This window comes from Oryza glaberrima, chromosome 3 (genome assembly GCF_000147395.1).
Source record: "Oryza glaberrima chromosome 3, OglaRS2, whole genome shotgun sequence".
In the NCBI taxonomy this organism is placed as follows: Eukaryota; Viridiplantae; Streptophyta; class Magnoliopsida; order Poales; family Poaceae; genus Oryza; species Oryza glaberrima.
The window spans coordinates 3,722,553-3,742,608 of NC_068328.1; the positions used below are offsets into that span (position 1 = coordinate 3,722,553).

General features: G+C 43.7%; 2 protein-coding genes across 2 annotated transcripts; one reads left to right on the forward strand and one right to left on the reverse strand.

The window, feature by feature from the left end:
* Positions 1-1,947: 1,947 nt before the first annotated feature.
* LOC127769043 (nuclear transcription factor Y subunit A-7-like) lies at positions 1,948-5,414 on the reverse strand. The gene is made up of 6 exons (XM_052294746.1): positions 5,263-5,414; positions 3,756-3,893; positions 3,486-3,598; positions 3,328-3,396; positions 2,711-2,881; positions 1,948-2,534 (listed from the first exon to the last, which is right to left on the reverse strand). Exons 1-6 carry the CDS (start codon positions 5,282-5,284, stop codon positions 2,328-2,330), a joined length of 720 nt encoding a protein of 239 aa, XP_052150706.1. The 5' UTR covers positions 5,285-5,414; the 3' UTR covers positions 1,948-2,327.
* A 9,014-nt stretch (positions 5,415-14,428) lies between these two features.
* Positions 14,429-16,007, forward strand: LOC127765362 (uncharacterized). The gene has a single exon (XM_052290243.1). It carries the CDS (start codon positions 14,697-14,699, stop codon positions 15,687-15,689), a length of 993 nt encoding a protein of 330 aa, XP_052146203.1. The 5' UTR covers positions 14,429-14,696; the 3' UTR covers positions 15,690-16,007.
* The last annotated feature ends 4,049 nt before the right edge of the window (positions 16,008-20,056 follow it).

Here is a 20,056-nt window from a genome sequence, read left to right on the forward strand (position 1 = left end):
CGGCGAGCCGGGTGGTGTTTGATGGGCTCCGGGCTTTATAACTTCGGGGTGTGTCCAAGTGGAGATAAGACCGGGGACAGGATAGGAGGCGGCAGCGTTTTCTGGAGGGAGCGACTGCGAGTTCGTACGTGATTCGTGATAGATACTAGTAGCTCAGTGGTTGACGTTAGAGCATGTACAATAGCAGCTATAAGCTAGCTATAAATATATTATAAAGAGATAAATGAAGAGATAGAAGAGTAGCGGGCTATATATATATATGTAGTCAGCTACACTACGGACTCCAAGACGTAATATGTATATGACAGGTAGGACCGGGTATTAATAGTATAGTAAGCAACTATTGTATGAATCGACTATTAAATTAGTTATAGATGAATTGAAACTAATAGTGGGTTGTACTATTAAACTTGCTCTTACACAATCGGGCTCGGCACGGCGGCGGGGAATTACTAATCCGGTGTGCCAGGAACCCGGGATATGAAGTACTAATGTATGTCGTCAGTGTAGACCGCGTCCCGCTCCCCAAGGGAAAACGAGTGCAAAGTTACGCGACCAAGTCGCTTAATTACAGCCTAAGAACGCGAAGAAAACGATTAGGCGCATCACCACTTCACCAGCGACCGGTATTTCGTCAGTTGCACTTCCATCTCTAGTTTCTATGGGCGATGTGTTCGATGCGACTCACCGTTTGTTTTCTTACCTTACATGAAGAACGATTTCAGATTTTTCTGGTGCGCGAGAGCCTCGTGCCTTCGTGAGAGCGGAAGAGGGGAATCAATCATGTGGTTCATGTACCGGCCGGAGCTTAGACCTCCCTTTTCGTTCCTACGGAGACACGTAACGACGAGCGGTTGGTTTCCGTCTCTCTGCAAAAAGCTTTCCGATTTGGCGCAATCTAAGCATGCGCGGAAAAGGCATGTACGGTATACCAGAAAAAGGCTTTCCGATTTGGCGCAATCTGTCGCTGCATGCTGGTATCTGAAAGTTGGGCTTCTTGTTCCTATTTATGGCGCCATATTTTTTATCAAAAAATAATCGGCATGTATTTTTATTGTAAGTCCCTAAATTACATATGTAATTTTAGTGTATTTACAATGTAAGTTTTAAAATTACATATATAAATTTAAAAATTACATACTAATTACATATGTAAGTGGGGTGTAAATGAGGTGTAACTAATGTGTAAGTGGCTAAAAAAATCGACTGTAGCATATGGCGCCATATTTCTAGCAAGTCCGCTGTAGCAGTAAGATCTCGATAGGCGACGATACGATGGTTGGTTGACGCGCACACGCACATCACCACCGAACAGTATTTTCCTCCTGGCCTATTCGACCTATACGTCGCACAAAATCGCCGAGCCTTGATCCAATGCTTCTGGACGTCTCGCGTCGCGCGCTGCCAGTTCCACGTTATCCCGGTTTGGGCTGCCCGCGGAAACGAGACGCAAACCGGTGGGTGCTGGTCTTTTGCCGTGCCGTGCGGCGCAGAGCGTACCGTAAGGATGGCGCGGTCACGCGAGGCGCTCGACGACTCACCGCTCACGGGCCTCACGGGTGAGCTGCATCTGCCCATCAGCCACAGCCAGGGAAGCCCGCCAGGCCGCCATGTGTGCACCGCGGTGGCAGCCGTGGAGGCCGTTTGGTGGTGTCGAGCCGCCTCGCGATGGCCCGCGGAGCACGGGTACTCACTCAGGTAGGCCAGCCGTTTGGTCGCGTAGTGATGGGCCGCATTGCGGCGGCCGGCGGCCATGCTGCTGGACGTTTGACCAACGAAACGAAGCGGGCTACCGGCCTATATAGTGGAGGAAGAACGGGCAATATGGGCCGTATAGGGAGGTCCAGGGGTGAAACAAAAAAGAACTTTCTATGATTTGCTGCATTTTTCTCTAACATCTGAGACTTTTTTTTTTTGTTAACAAGCTAACAACAAGCCGAGCCAAGGTGAAACCAACCTTTGTTCAAAATTAAATAAGTTTATCGCGAAAGAACTAGATCAATCGAAGCAACCCCCTCCCGCTGACGTCGAGTGCTTGCTTACTGAATGACCACCAAATTCAGAAGCCAGGAAACATAACAGGGTGCTAGTTTTGTCCTTGTCACAAGTCTAGCATGATCAGATTACTGCTACCAGCTGCAGCTGCACCGTCTCCTCCAAACTAAGGAGGCAGAGGAACAACAGACACAGATGTCAAGCACCCTAGTTACAGTTGCACAAAACCCACCCATACCCATCAGTTTACACACAGGTTCAGTCAGATTTTTTTTTGCTGGGCACCACACATAAGCCAAGGATGATTTGCCATGACAGCAACGGCGAGGATCTCAAGCGCCCTCTTTCGCACGACGATGATGGAGATCACTGGACGACAAGCTGTGCTCGTGCTTTGAGAACACAACGCCGTTTGCAGAGACGAGCCTTGGGGTGCCACCATCTGAAGCTTCAGGCTGCTGCTTTGTGTTGAGGAATCTCCCCCCTGTTCCCCGAGCTCTCTTCATCGCGTGTTGATGCCGGGATTCATGGAGGTACGGCTGAACACAAATATAAACGTTATGCCGCTTTTAGTGAAACCGTGAGCTAGAATTCATGAAGGGAAAGTGAAAGGAAGAGAGGAAATTTTCCGCACATTCTGAGCAAAAAGGGCCAATGGCTAGTCTCTCAAGAATTTCTCCTAATAAAACTTCAGTCAGAAAGAGCGACGAAATACCTTGCGGTTTTTCACCAGCTTGTTTTCAGCCTCTAACTTTGCACGGAGCTGTCTCCTTCGGAGAATCGCATGGTATTGCTTTGCATTTACATAAATAGGCTCTTCGGTGGCTGGTTCTATTGGTAGCGGGACTCGGGAGGATGACATCACGCCCACAATCTGGGGATGCATCTGTTTGAATTATTGATATTAGATGAGGATGACTTTGTGATATTGAATAGAAACATATTGGGCCGAGCATATGCAAGAAAATTAAACTATTCTCATCAGGAGGATGATAATGAGAAAAGATAAAGAATAACACGCTGCCTTTGTACAGTAAAAAAATGATTGGAATTTTGCTTAGTTTAGTCAAAACAGTCAGAGATTATCCCACAAAAACGAAATCCCATTCTTAACAACCCATGAATATACCTAAAGCACATAAGCGCGCACACAAGAACATTAGGCTGGAAGTTTGGAACCAAAAAGGTAAATGAGAATGAGATAAAACGAAATCCCATTCTTAATTTGATTGGAATTTTGCCGAGTTTGGATGAATTCCATTTATAACTGCCAGATCAAGAAAGTAAATGGAATTAATAAAGGAAACCTTGGATAGCACAAAGGTCACTTACAATAGCATGTGTGCCATAAGTCGCTACAGCACCACCATAGAACGAATCAGCATATGGATATGATATGCCCTGAAAAGGTAAAGCATCTTTCTTGACTCACAGACTTGCCAATGAAGAAATTCAAGTTACCAAGATTTATGCCACGTAAAGACACTTACAAAGGGTTGGCTACGGTCAGGTTCCGAATGTGCATACACAGTTTCTGATTTGCCCAGAGATAAAGCTGACATCAACTTACCTTCATCACTCTTCGTGTAACCATCAAGATTACCTAGCATTAGTACAAGAAGAAAAGAAATGTCACATAACTTCAGTAGTGTAGATGCAAACAAACTTTGCATCCATCAATATTCCTTTTACCCTGGAGGTGCTGTATTGCAATATTATTTACTGATACAAAAAATGCATATGGTGTGTCTAGTCCAAACCAGATTGATCATTCTGCTCATTGAGGCTTCCTTCGCTCATTCCAGACACTTCACGAGGAGATCCACTAGTTGATTGGGTAGCTGATGACTCGTAGTCAGGCATTTTATGACCAAACTGAATCATTACTGTGCCATTTTCTGCAAGAATAATGAAGTAGATGTTTTAAATTTAGTTGCATGAAAGCTAGAGATGCAAGAAAATAGACATCTAGTTAGGAGAGCGGTATTTGCAATATTAGGCCCTATTTAGAATGCAAGAATTTTACAAGCAGTTCAGATCATACAAAAATTGGAAATTCTCGTGTTCCAAATGGTGCCTTAGAATTGAACAATATGTTTTCTCTTTTCCTAATGCCTCTTCTCATGGGCTTTCTCATCTCTTGCTTTTCAGTTCTACTGTCTGAGTTTTTTAAGGAGAAGATCAGTCAATCGCAAGGACAAATGAAATATTAATGAATAATATTATTTTCCATATTCTGTTACTGAAAATAACTTGTATATCTATCAATTGTGTAGACAGATTCACTTAAAACTGATCAATCTAGACATGTTGAATGTTGCCCTGATCCATGTATTTGCCAGAACATGACTAAAAATGTTCACAGAGCTGTTATAAATAAACTTGTTAACTCCTTTCAAAAATTCGATCGTTCATGTCAGATGTAAAAGCTACTAGCCTACTACTATCAAACTATGTGATGAGACAAATCCCTTCAATAACTCACTTCAGCACTAGCCAGTTCCAAATCGCTGTGACACAAAGCCAGCGGTTCTCCCCACTCCCAATAATCATATTACTCAATACTCATGTGGAAAAGTAAATTTATTTGTAAAGAAAGCAATATTAATTCAGAAGCTCACAACTAACCCCTAAAATAAATTCAAAGCTGACATGCCATCTGGATCCTACTACCTCTCCACCAAGCGAATTTGTGTGCAAAGAAGTAATTAATACAGAAAAGGTTTAAACTAATTAAGTTCTACTCGGATCCAATATTCCAATCATCCAATACCGTTCCAATCATCCAATTCCCCTCACTTGCCCCCTTGTCACGGACCTAAACAAACCGAACTAACAAAAGTGATGAATTCATAGGAACTAAGCAGCCCACCCAACCATGGACAATTAGAAACAGATAGTTGAACTATCAAACTGAACAACAGAACAAGTTACAAGCATCGTCTTATGGGCTTAGGTTGCTACCACGGAGAGTCAGAGACAACGCAGTTGCAACCACCCTCACCTCCACCCAAGAATGCATCTACAAATCACGGCGCCTCATCAACTAAAAACCAAGCCAACAACGAAGAAACCGGCCAGATCCACCAAGAAATCAAAACCACCACAAACCCAGCCGGGTCCAAGATACGGTCAGCAATGGCAAGAATCGGCTTGCGTTGGAACAGAGTCCACAAAGTGGAGGAGAAAGAAACAAGCCACGGATTACAAGTCTACGGAGAAGCGAGTCAGAGAAGCGGATGAGGAGGAGGAGGAGAGAGGGGATACCTGTGAGATGAGGAGGGAGCATGTCCCCTCTCCGGCAAACCTCCTCCCTTGCTGCCTCCTCACTTCTCACCTTGCTTCTCTCCTCTGCAAGTGCAAAGCCCCTCTCCTTCTCTCTCTCCTCTGCCTGGTATTCTGTTGGCTTTATCTAACACTCTCCCTCTCTCCGTCTACTGCTCACCAACTAGACTAAAGTACTAAAATAAAGCAGATAATTAGTACTCCCATCGTCCAAAGCATAAGTATTTTTAACCTGACACAGTCTACGATATGCTATTTTAACCAACAATATCTATAAAAATAAGATGTTTTAAATAAAAAGAGTTACATAATATGATTGTTTGTTTAATGATAAATCTAGTAACATCAATTTTACATGATTGATCTTTTTTTCTATTATTGGTCAAATATAAAAATGTTTGATCTGTCACTATGCTAAAATTGCTTATATTTTGGAACGGAGGGAGTAACTCGCAAGAGGTCACCGGTGACAGGAAAAGTAGAAAAAAAACATAAATATTGAACAGGGTGCAAATTTGCTAGTACTAGAATTAGTAGGACTGCAATTTACTGAATTTACAAAACGAGCTGCCAATACAAATTGTACTTCTTTAGCTATAAACGAGCTGCAATTTGTTCTGCTTGATGTACTAAATTGCATTGTTATTTAACTTGATTGGTTGTGTACTCCAGAGTCAGTGAGGCAATTAACGACTTTAACGTGGCACTTCCGGAGTTACCGTTAAGATTAAGAAATGTTGTGAAGCTGAATGAAGGATGATTATAATCAGCTCAGATAAGAAAGTAAATGAAGAAGTACTACTAGCTAATTCTATATTTTAGAGAGAGGACATTGCACCCTCCATCAAATATAGCAGTCATCGTGCGCCCATTTATTCCAAAATCACTATGCCGTATTCTCTAATTAAAAATGGAAGGTGAACTAGGAGTACGAACTGCAGTGACGCCAATTTGACAAAAAACAAATGAAGTCGATTCGAAGACTTTAAGGCTTTTAAAATACATCCCCAAGAACCCAAATGGCACAAGTTGAGCAGACTTGGATGCTCGCCTTTGCCATATTTTAACAGAGATCTTTTTCTCGCAAAACCCATCCTATCACGCACTCAAGATGAACTGGTCATCCTTGTCGTGATCCCGCGCTTTAATTTATGCTCGTGTTGCTTTCAGTTCACAGCCATCGCGGCGTGTCGCTTGCCGCGCGCGGGCCGCCACTTGTGACGGACCCCGGTGACTCATCTCATCGCCTTGCTGCAGAAAAATAATAAAAAAAACTTTTTTTTCGCTTGTTTTCATTCCATGGTGTATGATCCATGCATCTCTCTTTACTTCCCCATTTATTCATTTTAGTATATATATTATTTTTTTGTCTCTAGCGAAGGCGTTAGTTCTTCACATGACACGTTGATAAGTGTTTCTGAGCTTGTTTTCTGTAGTAATCTTTAATGATTTTGCGTCCTGGAGATAACAAAGCACACATCGCCGAACAAAACTTTGAACAAGATGCCCCTAAAACATCTTTTGCAATAGACTGCATAAAAATAAACACTCGGAGAGCAACAGGTTTTTAGAACCTTCTTGTGCACAATTTAAGGGTTCATCATTTGTTCCTGAAGTAAAAAAGGTTGTTCAGATTATAACTAAAATAAATCTTACTAAATTCTGGCAATACCCAAATTTTAGTAAATTAGCAATGTTATTAAGTTTTGGTGGGATTTCTTATGTATTTAACAAAGTTTGGTAAAACAAACTAAATGCATGCATATCTTTAACAATTTCTTTTTAAGAAAATGATACGGTTTAAAATGATATCAATCTGAACAATCAACTTGCAATGTACTGTGGCGTACACACGCTTACACAGTTTCTCACATCCTAGATACCCTGCTACTTGTAAGAAAGACCTACATAAGGAGTCAAGAGCACAAGCGATTGCGATAAGCACATCACTAATTATATACTGATTTAAGTCGTAATCGCGCATTACAATAAGTTAACTACGATCTCAAACCATGGTACACGTGATGCCACGACGATAGAGGGAAAAAAGCAAACTGGTTTGAACTTTCAAAAGCTAGTGCTCAGTTAGAATATTCTAGAAGGCAGACACCTTTGCCAGCTTCTTCAAGTACTTTTGGGATTCTTATCCATTGTAACAACAAAGCCAAGGAGCATTACATTGTACTAGAGGATTAGGTATTTTATTGGTACATCTAAAAAAAGAAAAAAATTATTGGTACGACAAAATATCATGTCGCCACCTTCAAACTGGACGGTGGACACCACTGCTGCCAAAGATTAATCTTATCCAAGTTCTCAACTGACAATCCCACCAATATACTACACTAAAATTTGTCCTGATGTCAAGTGAATAAATTAGCTGAAAAATGGTATGAAGAAAGCTAAATGCATAATGTAAGATGATGCAAATAGGATGAGAATATCTGGGGGAGGCAAGGGCCAAGGAGGAATCAGATTAAGCAGGAATCAAAGTCAAAGAAATGCAACTCCTTGCTTAGATTGAAAGCAGATCAAATAATCTTTAATACATTACACATGTGCTGGCCAACCGACATTAAAAAAACTCCAGTTGACAATAGGATGTATGTGATACCATAATGATACACTTGCATGACAAAAGCCACAAATGCTGTGATGCTTAAAATGCTGGGGAAACGTGGGAACAGTCATCTTCTTATTGCAAGAAGAGCCTAGAACATTAGCCTGATTGTGGAACCAAAACATTATATAGCGTTCTGTTTAATGTATCTATACCAATCAAGACTAGTAGTATAGTCATCAGTTATGTGGTGCCTGCCAATTTTCAGGAGATGAAGAACAAAGGTGATAGATAGTAATACTACTAGTAGCATGGTAATCATGGGCTATGCCTGCATTCTTTTTCATGAGATGAAGAACAAGGTGGTTGATAGAAGACCAAATGCTCAAAACCAGCACCAATAACGGTGCTAGGTGACAGAACCTGGGGACTATATGGAAGTTCTTTTCATTCTTTTGCTTCTCGTCCTTGTTGGCGCAACGGTGTTCACTCCTTAGTGTTCAGAGAAAAAAAGTTCTGAGATGAAGTTATATATCTAAGAGTACTCTTAGTTGGGAACATAGGGCCACTTTGTCCAACCTGCTCGATATTTTTGTAGTACATGTTTGGCATAAAGTATTCGCCCAGTATTGCAAGTTTGTAAAGCTTTGTAGAGTACCTGAGATTAGTTCCAATGAGTTGAATTCCCTCACGTTATGTAGATCCCTGCGTCTTCGTCTTCAGAACAGATTCAATTGCATTTGCTTTGTCTCTGCTTTGTAGTTTTCAGAAACACACATCCCTTCAACACGGTCTTATCAGACTCGATTTTCAATTGTTTTTTTTTCTGAATATTCATGAACTATCTTCTGGATAGGTTTAGTCATTTCAACTCCTCCCACACCTATGATTGGCAATGAAACTGAAACTTCCCTTGCAAATCATCCCTCCCTTTTACCACCTTGACTATATGGCAAGTATTTTATGGATGTTCCAAAACTTATTCATCAAACGGTGATCTATTGAGACTTCAGCGGTTAATTTCCTCAGTCAACAAATAGGGCTATTTAAGTATATACACTCAGATCAACATAGACTTTTACCTAGTTACCTAGAGATAGAGCGTAGCTTCAAGTTGTTCTATTTAATTCTAATGTCAACCTCGTGTGCAAAATAGATTTACTGAATCAAGTGAAACAAAGAGCAAATAGAGCCAGGAAGGCAGCAAGAGGAGACATGGAAGCAACACCGGAACAGTATAGTATTCCTGTGCCTTTAGTCCAAGTCCCACTCATGTTGATTGTGCAGAATGTCATCTAATTAAGATGGTACTGACATTCCTGGTATGATCACTTGATCAGTGATGTTCTTAATGGACGATTGAACAATTGGAAGGACATGTTTGAAAGAAGAGACATATCACGGCAGGTAACCGTCGAATGTAGAGGGGTGAAATACGTCATATATCTAGTGAAATTCAGACAGGTCATTCTCACAAAGAAAAGGTAAAAGTTCAGAAAAGTCAGTGAGCGCGTGCACAATTTTATTCGATAATTGACTTCAGTGAGATTTTGTTCTTTTTAACGATTGTTCTAGGTCTATGACAAAATCAAGGGCCTGTTCATTTTGATGTCATTTTCAACCTTACCAAATTTTGATAAAGTTATCAAAAAAAGTGGCTACATTTAGTTTGCTGCCAAATTTTGGTAACTATATAAGAAATTCTGTTAAAATTTTGGCAAGTTGCCAAAAATTTTGGTATTAATGCCAAAATTTGGTAAGGTTTTTTTTGGCATCAAAGTGAATAGGCCCCAAATATGTACTCCAACCTATAACTTCGGCCTAAGTTCCATTGACATTGGAGGAATGTTGGAGAAGCAAGCACCATTTTGTCATGGGAGAACTAAAGCTATGATGTCAAGAGGCTAGGCAAATACCAATCGGGAATCAGGAATGGATACTGAACTTCAAAGCACGAACGCAGCAAGCAAGATCTAAGGATTGGCTGCGGAGCATGACGCGTCATGGAAACATGTTTTTTTTTAACTGGAAAACAACATGTTGGGCTAAATTAAGTCGACTTCTTCATATAGAAGGACATTACTAAGATAGTAAGATCCAGACTCAATTCTCCAGTCTATATATAAGTTATAAGTTGTGTACATGCAAATATATTAATAAGGCAACATATCCTATGCACACAGCCCCTCACGTATACACGTGCACACCAACTAAAAAATGTCACCAAAAAATCTAGAAAAAATCATACACATACTTTCAATTGTATTACACCTAGGGTTAAAATCTTAACGTCAAATTCATTATATTTTAGCCGTAACAAAAAAACAAAAAATCTAATAGTTTTAAGGTTGCAATTTTGTCAGAATTTTATCTTTTTTGTTATTCTTTATGCAGAATGAATTTGAATATGCGACTTTGCACGTAGATGTAATACTACTATTGAAAGTACATGTATGAATTTTCCTAGAATTTTTTGTGATAGTTTTTAGTTGATGTACATGATGTGTACACGCGAGGGCCTGTATGCATAGGGTACGCTCCCTGAGAATCTGCATATTCCTTGCAAAAAAAACAAACAAGGACAAGTCCAGATGAACGCAAATGAAATAAAATAGTTTCATAACACTACATATAACTTTTCCTGGTAACTCCTCTTCAAGTTGAAGCACTCGTAACAAAGGGACTTCACTGATAATTACCGTATGGACAGTTTGATAATCAGAGCAGGGTTACCTCCGGTCGCGATGGGCGCTCAACTGCTGCACGCGGCGGCGCGGCCGCAGCTCACCCCTCATCGCCTGCGCCGCCCTGAGAACTGAGGTAGCCATGGCATTTGGGCCTGGTCAGTGCTGGATCCTGATCAAAATTCCAGCACGGGCCGCGCAACGCGAAGTCAACGAAACAGCCGTTCTGGCGTTCTTTCCTGGGCCTTGACCTCTCCTTCTGTTTCGGCCCAACTCTAGTAGACAGGTCACCGCAAAGGCCCATCAGCCCAGTTCACGAAGCAAAATCAGCCCAGTTCAACGCCGAATCGGTGGTCGCGACTCGTACGAGAAGCAAACGTCGTTCGTATCCTCGTCGTCGACGTCGTCTACTCGTCTCCTACGTGTTCGGTGTTCCTCTCCATGTACTACTACTCGCTCCTTTGTGTCTGTCCGTACATGCTACGCGTCACGTCTACGTTTTCGCGGCTCCACGGTTTGAGGAAGGTCAAAAACCCAATCACATTTACTCGTACTCGTGTAGTCGCGTGCATGGGGCCGAGGTAGGAAACGAGCAGCCTTTCGATTGGAACAGGGTGGTGTCAGTTAAGTCCGGCCCTTTGGTCAGGGAAAGAGCTGGATTAGCTAGCAGCTTCTCGCAACTAGCATCTCTTCATGACTTCATCCACATTTTTTTGTGCTCGTGCTTTTTTCATGAAATCGAACAGTAGAACGTATTGTGCGATCATTAATTAGTAACCACTACTGTCCATTCGATCTCCCGGTTAGATCTTCCCGTCCGTGGACGACGACGGCCGGTGTTCGTGTGCTAGCTGACGCAAACGGGGTCTCTCTCTCTCTAACCCTTGACTACGTACACAGACTGAATTTTCGAGCTGAATTTTCGAGCTGTGGTACCGTTTTCTTCAGATTCTGGCTGTTGCCTATTTGCCCCTGTTTCACTGCTGACCACTCACTTCTTCCAAAGCTCCAACTGGTGGCACCACACCTATAGGTAGCCAATTTTAGGAATCTTCGGCAACGGTTCAACGGCTTTACTACCTCCCATTGTCTTCGTTTTGGTCCATAGCATTGGACCGCTCGCCAAATCAAATAATCTATGTGCTTTGGCGATTTGTTTTTCTGCATACATTTTTCCAGCATTGTACCACCTCATGCTGCAATATTAAAAAAAGCAACACATGCAGATAAGCAATCTCCACTATGTATCAGTACAAACAGACTACCGGGCAATGGCTGATTTGTGCCTTGGCTTGACCATCAGGTGCAAATTACTCAGACCGATTGAGACTTGAGGCCGACTTGGGCATCAACGTCACTCAATTCACGATCCAATGAATTATTCCGAGTCTGTCCTCAAAAATATACTTGGGCTCATACAATAGTACTCCTAGATTTGAGTTGATCCAGTGACGTAATCAACAATGATAGAATAGTAAACTCATCACCTACTATATCCAGCAAGCTATAGCCCACAATTTGATAGAGCCGTGATAAACTGCCGTAGTAATCTTCAGGAGGATCACCAATTCGCCATGTGAGGCCTAGTTTACGGTCAGGAGACTCAGGATAGAACAGAGAGGGGCGAGCATGTGTCTCCATCTGGGCAACAGAAGTACTAGCCGACTATGGCTCCGTTTCACTCTAAAATTTTTCACCCCATCATATCGAATGTTTAGACACCTATATAAAGTATTAAATATAGGCTAAAAAATAACTAATTATACATATTGCTACTAATTTACAAAACGAATCCTTTAAACCTAATTGCTTCATAATTTGACAAGTGTTAATGACGGATTAATTAGGTTTAATAAATTTGTCTTCTAGTTTACTGATGGATTATGTAATTAATTTTTTAATTAGTGCCTGAATACCTTATACGACACCTTATATAATACCTAATATGACACGCCAAAATTTTATACCCAAAATATAAACACCACCTATACATTGGAAACTGTACACGAACGCGAGCGTAGAGCGAGCCTAGCCTCGCGGCGCACCGGCCGCCTCAAGTTTCGTCTCGGCCTCCGGCCGGCCGTGCAGCGCGCGTGCAGGCGTCCCCTCGAGAATCCAACGGCCACGTTTGTCGCATCCCGCCCACTAGATTCGGCCCACCATAGCCCACCGATCCTCCCAACTCTACGGGCGCCCAACAACCCGCATCGTCGCCGGCCACACGTACGCCGCCGCGCACCCACGCGACTAAACAAAGCCGGCAGCAAAGGGGCGGGCCCACCTGTCGGTGAACGTGATTCGGGGTGCGTGTAGTATCATGATGCATCAGGCATGGGGGGACCTGTGTGCAAAAACCACGCGGGATTGGTAGTTGCATGCTTTTGGATGATCCTCGTTCCTTTCGAATTGACATGGAGTGCAACCACCACGTCCACTGTCCACACGTCTTACTTTTACTTACCTAGAAATTTCACTTCAAAATAGAAGTTATATGTATGCATTGTACTCCCTCCGTTTCAAAATGTTTGACACCGTTGACTTTTTTAGTACGTGTTTGACCATTCGTCTTATTCAAAAAAATTAAGTAATTATTTATTTTTTTCATATCATTTGATTCATTGTTAAATATACTTTCATGTACACATATAGTTTTAAAAATTTCATAATTTTTTTAGTAAGACGAACGGTCAAACATATGCTAAAAAGTCAACGGTGTCAAACATTTTGAAACGGAGGGAATATAATATTAGCAAGTGTTCTTGGTAAGTACAATGGGAGATTGAAGCATTGACCATTGTTGATCTGGGCGTTTGTTTTTTTTTTTTTGAGTTATGGGTCAGTGTTTTCGTAGAAAAATATTTACAAAGTGCCACATATGTAATGAAGTGATTATCTTAATAAAATAAAAATGTTTATTAGCTAGTCAGCTAGACTTATAGAGAAAAAGCATAATGTGCACAATATAAATTAATTGTGCATTATAGCTATTGGTGCCTGTGGATAAATATAGCAATCACACTTTATGCGTGACACTCTTGATACTTTGGTTTGCCACTCTTAATATTATGATAACATGTATCCTTTCACGAGTGACACAACAATATGTATGGACCGATCATTCTAACATAACTTGTAAGATTTTCACGCTCGAATTGTTTGGTTGGGTTAGCTCAAATGCCTTACTAAATAAATTTTGTCCATATCATGTTATCACGGGACACGTCCTTTACATAAATAGATAAGGAAGACCCACAGATATATCAGAAACAACTCACGAAAGCTTATCATGTTGTTCTGTACCTGACAATCTTCTTAATTATTTCTTTCACACAAAGAATAATATACGTGCTTACAAAACATTTCACTTTTTTACCACAAGTATCATCATCATCATGGATGCTTATAAAGATCAATTATACTTATATCTCATCAATCCAATATTGTAACATCCGAGAGTGTACACGTAAGAACCATCAAAGTTTCAAGTAAAAAACTGACGAATGGATTGACTCTCTGACTCTCTGTGTAAACCCAGGTAGAAATCATGATCTGGCCACGTCATGCAGCAGCACACAGAAAACCCATGGGCCCACACGTCGGCGACTCAGCTCGCCATTTATTGCGATTATTATCGTGGGCGCGCGCGAGGTGTCTCTGTGTGCGCAACACTCCGACTCGCGCCCATTATAAAAAGTGCGCCTCTGAAACGGTGGCCTGCTTTCCCGCGATCCAGCCAATGGGCGAGCACCCACCGTCTCACCGGCGATCCCCGGTCACCGTGCCCAACAGTAACCGATAAGACGAGCTCCCCGACAAGCACCGCCACCGTCACGTGGCAGTGGCCGTCCGGACATCTCGCTCCAGGGCTCGGGATAAGGCACAGCTCGGCCACGCCACCAGCATTTCGTATAAATATTCGCTTACCCCCTCGGGATCCCGAGAAATCGCTCGCTCTTCGCAGCTTCTCACTTTCCCCGTTTCAGGAATCCCTAGCGTTGATCTTCCTTTTTCCTTTTTGTTTTCTTGCGATCGCCGGAGTTGGTGCCGTCGGTGACCGGGGTTTTTTGGTTGTTCGCCGGAGATGGTTCATCTGGTCGTGGCTTGAGTTGTTTGGATCTGGATTTGGTAGGTGAGTAGTAGTACTAAGGTGTTTGGAAGGCGAGGGTGGAAGGATGAGCTTTGGTGTTGTGGATATGGATGAGGAGGGCGGGGCGGCGGCGGCGGCCGATGAGATCCGGCGGCTGCCGGCGGAGGTGAACTGGGAGATGCTGGACAAGTCACGGTTCTTCGTCCTCGGCGCGGCGCTCTTCTCGGGCGTCTCCGCGGCGCTGTACCCGGCCGTCGTGGTCAAGACGCACCTGCAGGTGGCGCCGCCGCCACAGGCGGCCACCGCGACCGCCGCCGCCATCCTCCGGCGGGACGGTCTCCGGGGGTTCTACCGCGGGTTCGGCGCGTCGCTGGCCGGCACGGTGCCGGCGCGCGCTCTGTACATGGCGGCGCTCGAGGCAACCAAGAGCTCGGTCGGATCCGCCGCCGTCCGGCTCGGCGTCTCGGAGCCCGCGGCAACGGCCGCCGCCTCCGCCGCGGGGGGCGTCTCCGCCGCCATCGCCGCGCAGGTCGTGTGGACACCCGTCGACGTCATCAGCCAGCGGCTCATGGTCCAGACCTCCTCCACCTGCCGCTACCGCGGCGGCGTGGACGCCTTCAAGAAGATCCTCCTCGCCGACGGCGTCCGTGGCCTGTACCGCGGCTTCGGCCTCTCCATCGTGACCTACGCTCCATCCAACGCCGTGTGGTGGGCGTCCTACGCCATGGCGCAGCGCTTCATCTGGCGCGTCGTCGGCGCCGAGCGCTCGGAGAGCTACCCGTCGCTGATGGCCGTGCAGGGCGCGAGCGCCGCCCTGGCCGGGGGCGCGTCGGCGCTCGTGACCATGCCGCTGGACACCGTCAAGACGCGCATCCAGGTAATGGAAACCGACGGCGCGGCGGCGGCGCGGCCGACGCTCAAGAGCACGGTGCGCGGCCTGCTCAAGGAAGGCGGGTGGGCGGCGTGCTACCGAGGGCTCGGGCCGAGGTGGGGATCCATGTCGCTCTCGGCGGCCACCATGGTCACCACCTACGAGTTCTTGAAGCGGCTCTCGGCCAAGGAAGGGTCTCTTGATTAGAGGTGTCCTTGATCTAGTGATCATCAAGTGACCCAACCAAATTAGCCTCGAATCGATCGAACCTCGAAGGGTGGTTAATTAGGATTCGTGTATATAGGCCTAAGATCTTTGATTTAATTTCTTTTTTTTTTCTTTCTCATTTGGTTTCTCGATCTGCCGCTATAGAGGAAGGGCAAGGAGAAGCGCTAGAAGGGGTTTTAGGATGCAAAATTTTGCTGGTTTTGCTGTCATGTTAGCGATGATGATGAAAAATCTCGGTGGTTTTTGCTGTGCCGATGAGCCGGCAGCGATGATGAAGAAAAATTTGGTTAACTGAAGAATTTCCAGTCAAAAACTTCTTGCTTGTGATGTTCTGGGTTATCATTGTCTTGCTAGATCTTCATCCTGTGCGCCTAACTTTCCAGTGTTAAAAGTCTCTGCTTAGCTGCATCACTGCCATGGCTTTTCTTCTTGGAACGGGAGGCTGTGGGTGCTCATCTGTGGTCGCATCTTGTTACCAGTTTCTTCGATTTGTTCTCTACTGGAATTGGGAGCTGGAGCTCGAGACAACGAGTGGACAGCACTACCAATTGATCAAGAACATGTTCCTGATTCCCACAGCTTGGAGACGAGGAAGAAGGAACCGTCTCATCCAGTTACAGTTAACCTCTGCTCCGAGATGGTCTCTGAACAAGCATTGAGATTGGAGCTTGGCAGCAGTTGCACGCTTGGAAAAATTGGTCATGACGGCGATGGAAATATAGAATTTAACACCTGTAAAAATCATATGGGTGGTGCTGATGTCCGCTAAGATACATGTTAGTATAACTTATAAGCAGGTAAACTAAAAAAATTGTGCTCCCGTAACCCCTGTCCTGAAACACCAAATTCTTTGACTCGTCAAGCTGAAGAATTATCACGAAACTACTCCAACACCAGAACATAAACGGAAGGAAACGACCCAAGGGAGCAAGCAGGTGCACATCAATGTGTCGTTGGCGCATTATTAATTTCTTTAAGCTCTAATAATTCGCATGTCAGATCAGAGCATGAAGACGATAGGCGAGTCGCTTTATATCGCCGTGGGCCGTGGCCCTGGCCCCGTGCTGCTGTCCGCGTCGTGACGTGCAACCATCCGTTCCGGATCGGGTTTGGTGGTGGTGGTGGTGAGAGGGACCCGGCGAGCAGCGAGTGGCACCCGCTCCGCTCCACGACGACGCTGTGGCTCGGTTGTTTTGGCGTCGCCTCTGACCAGATCCGGCTCCGACACCTGCCGCTGCCTGCCTCGCCATGCGCTCGGTCACTTGTACCGTTCTGAAGTGGGTGAATAGGTGGCAGGGTGATTGATTGATTCGCATTGACTCTGCCCCCCTCGCCGTAGGATCGGATACTCTGTCCTTCCGATTCTATCTGCTGCTTACAATCAGATGAATGCACGTAGTACTCCGTAGTAGTGGAGTAAGTGTACAGTATTACTGCTCCTGGAGGAGTATAAAGTAGGTTTGACATTTGTTTCATCGTGTCCCAACTCCCAAGTGTCCAGAGACAGCGGAATGTGAGAAATATCTCACGCTCTTTGGCCATTCACGGCACATGTGCGTGTCGTCTAACTTAGATCAAAACGCAGCGAATAGTTTTCGTCCATTCCAAAGAGAAACGAATACATATATCTTTTCAAATAGCTAATTTTTGGATAGTTCAGATACGAATACGAATGCATATATTTTCTCCCAAATACGAATACGATATCGAGGTTCCTGATGGATAAAAATACAGATATCCATTAAACAGTTCTATTCGGATATTCGCTGAACCCATGAGACACATCTCATTTCTTTATAACTCTACGATCTTCAATATACCCTTAAAGCTTGTAATCGTAGCACATCTCTTAACACTAATCCATACTATTAGTATTATGTAAACTTTAAACATTTTTATAAGTTATACTATATTTTATATAAAATGAGTTAATTATATATGATGACGATTGTTTCTTTCTAGTAGAAGTTGAGATGGTTTTCGTGTTCCGAGAAAAAAAATATTTTTGTATTCGTGTCCGATCATATTTGATCATTATTTGTATTCGAGATAATTCGTATTTGTTTCTGTATCCAAGCTATTTGTATTAGTTTTCACATCCGGTAAAAAATATATGATAACAAATATAATATGAGCATTATGTGTCCATATCTATTTTGTTTTCATCCCTAAACTTAAGTTACCACATTGGAGATGTTCCTTCACATAATCTTTGGCCATGCCCTTGCGAAGGAACTAGTCTCACGGCAAGGACATTTGTGCCCTGAGTGACGTGGTGCTCGTAGTCCCTTCGCCCTCCCCACAACCCGACCACTTTCGGCACGGAGCCCTGAGTGGCGGTGAAAAGGATTGCAAAGGGAGAACGAGCGTTGTGGAAGGAAAAGAAGGGCCTATCGATGACGATGCCCTTAACCATGGATACACTCTAGGGCACTCCCGTTACTTGTTGCGCCATCGAGCTTGATCCACCGTTGTCAAGCTCAATTCCCGCTGTCGGACGGAGGGGCAGATGGAGGTGAGGAGATGACGAGGAGAGGCCGACTCCAGCAAAAAGGGTGATGGGAGAGGCTTCACCGGTGGAAAACATGGTTTCAAGAGGGGAGTGCATACATTGCTGTGGAGATGGAGAGAGAAGAGGTAGGCAAGTGGAACTGTTGTGGTTAAGATGGAGAAGCGTATTAGCTGGGGTGTACAGAGAGGGGGGCAAGGGGAGGGAGAGGCTGACAGGTGGGTATGTGAGGTAGATTGTGGTACATGTGTTGGTTTTTCTTAAAAAATGATATAAGGGCTGCCACGACAATAAATAAAGACTGAAATGCAAACGGCAGTATAGAATGGCTTGCATTGCCCCATCCTTTTTCTCTATACATCATTAGTCATTAAAAAAATGAATTTTAAAACTTAAATTGGATGTTGATTTCAAAGTTTATTTTTCATATTGGCATTTAAGTCGCTAACAACATATATAAAAATTTTACTCATAATTTATTTTTTTTTCTAATACGCCGACCAAATGGGAGCCGTAGAGATAATATCTCTAGAGTGACTCATCTCACACAGCACACAACCTTTTGGTACGAAGGAGTAGTCTCATTGCGCGTGCCCTAATTAACTCCCTTGTTGAATTCTCTTACCTTTTTTTAGAACAGAATTATCTTTCCATGGTTAATTAGTATACAGTTCATACAGTTGATTATTTTTCTGACGGTAAGAGCTCCCAATCCTTTTTAGATAATGAAATGAAACATCCCGGCCTTTACTCCGAAGAGATATAGCCAATTATTAAAAAAGTAACACACTTATAAAGTCTTAATCCAAGATAAAACAATCAAACCAACCAAAATTAAAAGAAAGACCTAACATGACAAGGAAAACATTATTCCAGCCTATTAGAGAATCTCCATCCATGGTTAGCAAAAAGTTGCATAACTGTTAACTCAAGAGTACGACATGCAACATTCAGTAAAACTCCATCTTCCTCACACTTTTGTAGTTGAGCCCACAGCCGAAGCCAATATGTTGCCCTGAAAATTACCTGCATATAAAAAACAGATGGTGATTCGTTAAAAACCATATCATTTCTACACAACCACAGAGTCCAACATAAAGCAGAGGCACAAACATGGTATGGTGTTGGCGTGTTGCATTAGGAAAGAAACATGCAAAATGAGTTACAGGAGCCATGGCATCTGGCTTCCACAATCCACACAGTTGTCCATGCAGCGGCGTCGAGGAAGTATCTGGTGGTTTTGACAAGAGTGGTCTAAAAAGGTGAAAAGCGAAGCAAAGAGGATGTAGAAAGGGGGCGAAAATGTGACCGAGAGCGAGTCAGCCATCACCATTGGTGGCCAGCTTGGACAAGATGTTGAGCCTTTGGGGAGCCATTACTTCGGTGCCATCATCTTGGAGCCTAGGGCAAGACCATAACGAGAAGCAAACCGGAAATAACATGTACGCATTGGCACCTATCGCTGTCCCGCCCCGCCATTACATTACATGCTCCGTGCTGATCGTGTCAACAGTCTAAACGATATCATATCGCCTTTAAATTCCACGATGCACTTTTGAACTTTTTGATCTGGACTTAATGCCTTAGCCATCACTAACTGACTAATAACTCCGTATATTTGGTTTGATGGATCTTACCGTCCAATCCAACAACCCGAGCTAAACCTCTCGTTTGGTTTGGGTCGCAAGACCAAGGTCGCCACCGACCTGTCCTTCGTGGCCATCCTCACAAGGTCACAAGTCATACGCGCGGACCCGTGATCAAGTCGTTTTTGTACGAAGGACGTATAGTACTCCTCAACCAAACACGTAATTGTTATGAAACGATAGGCGAACAA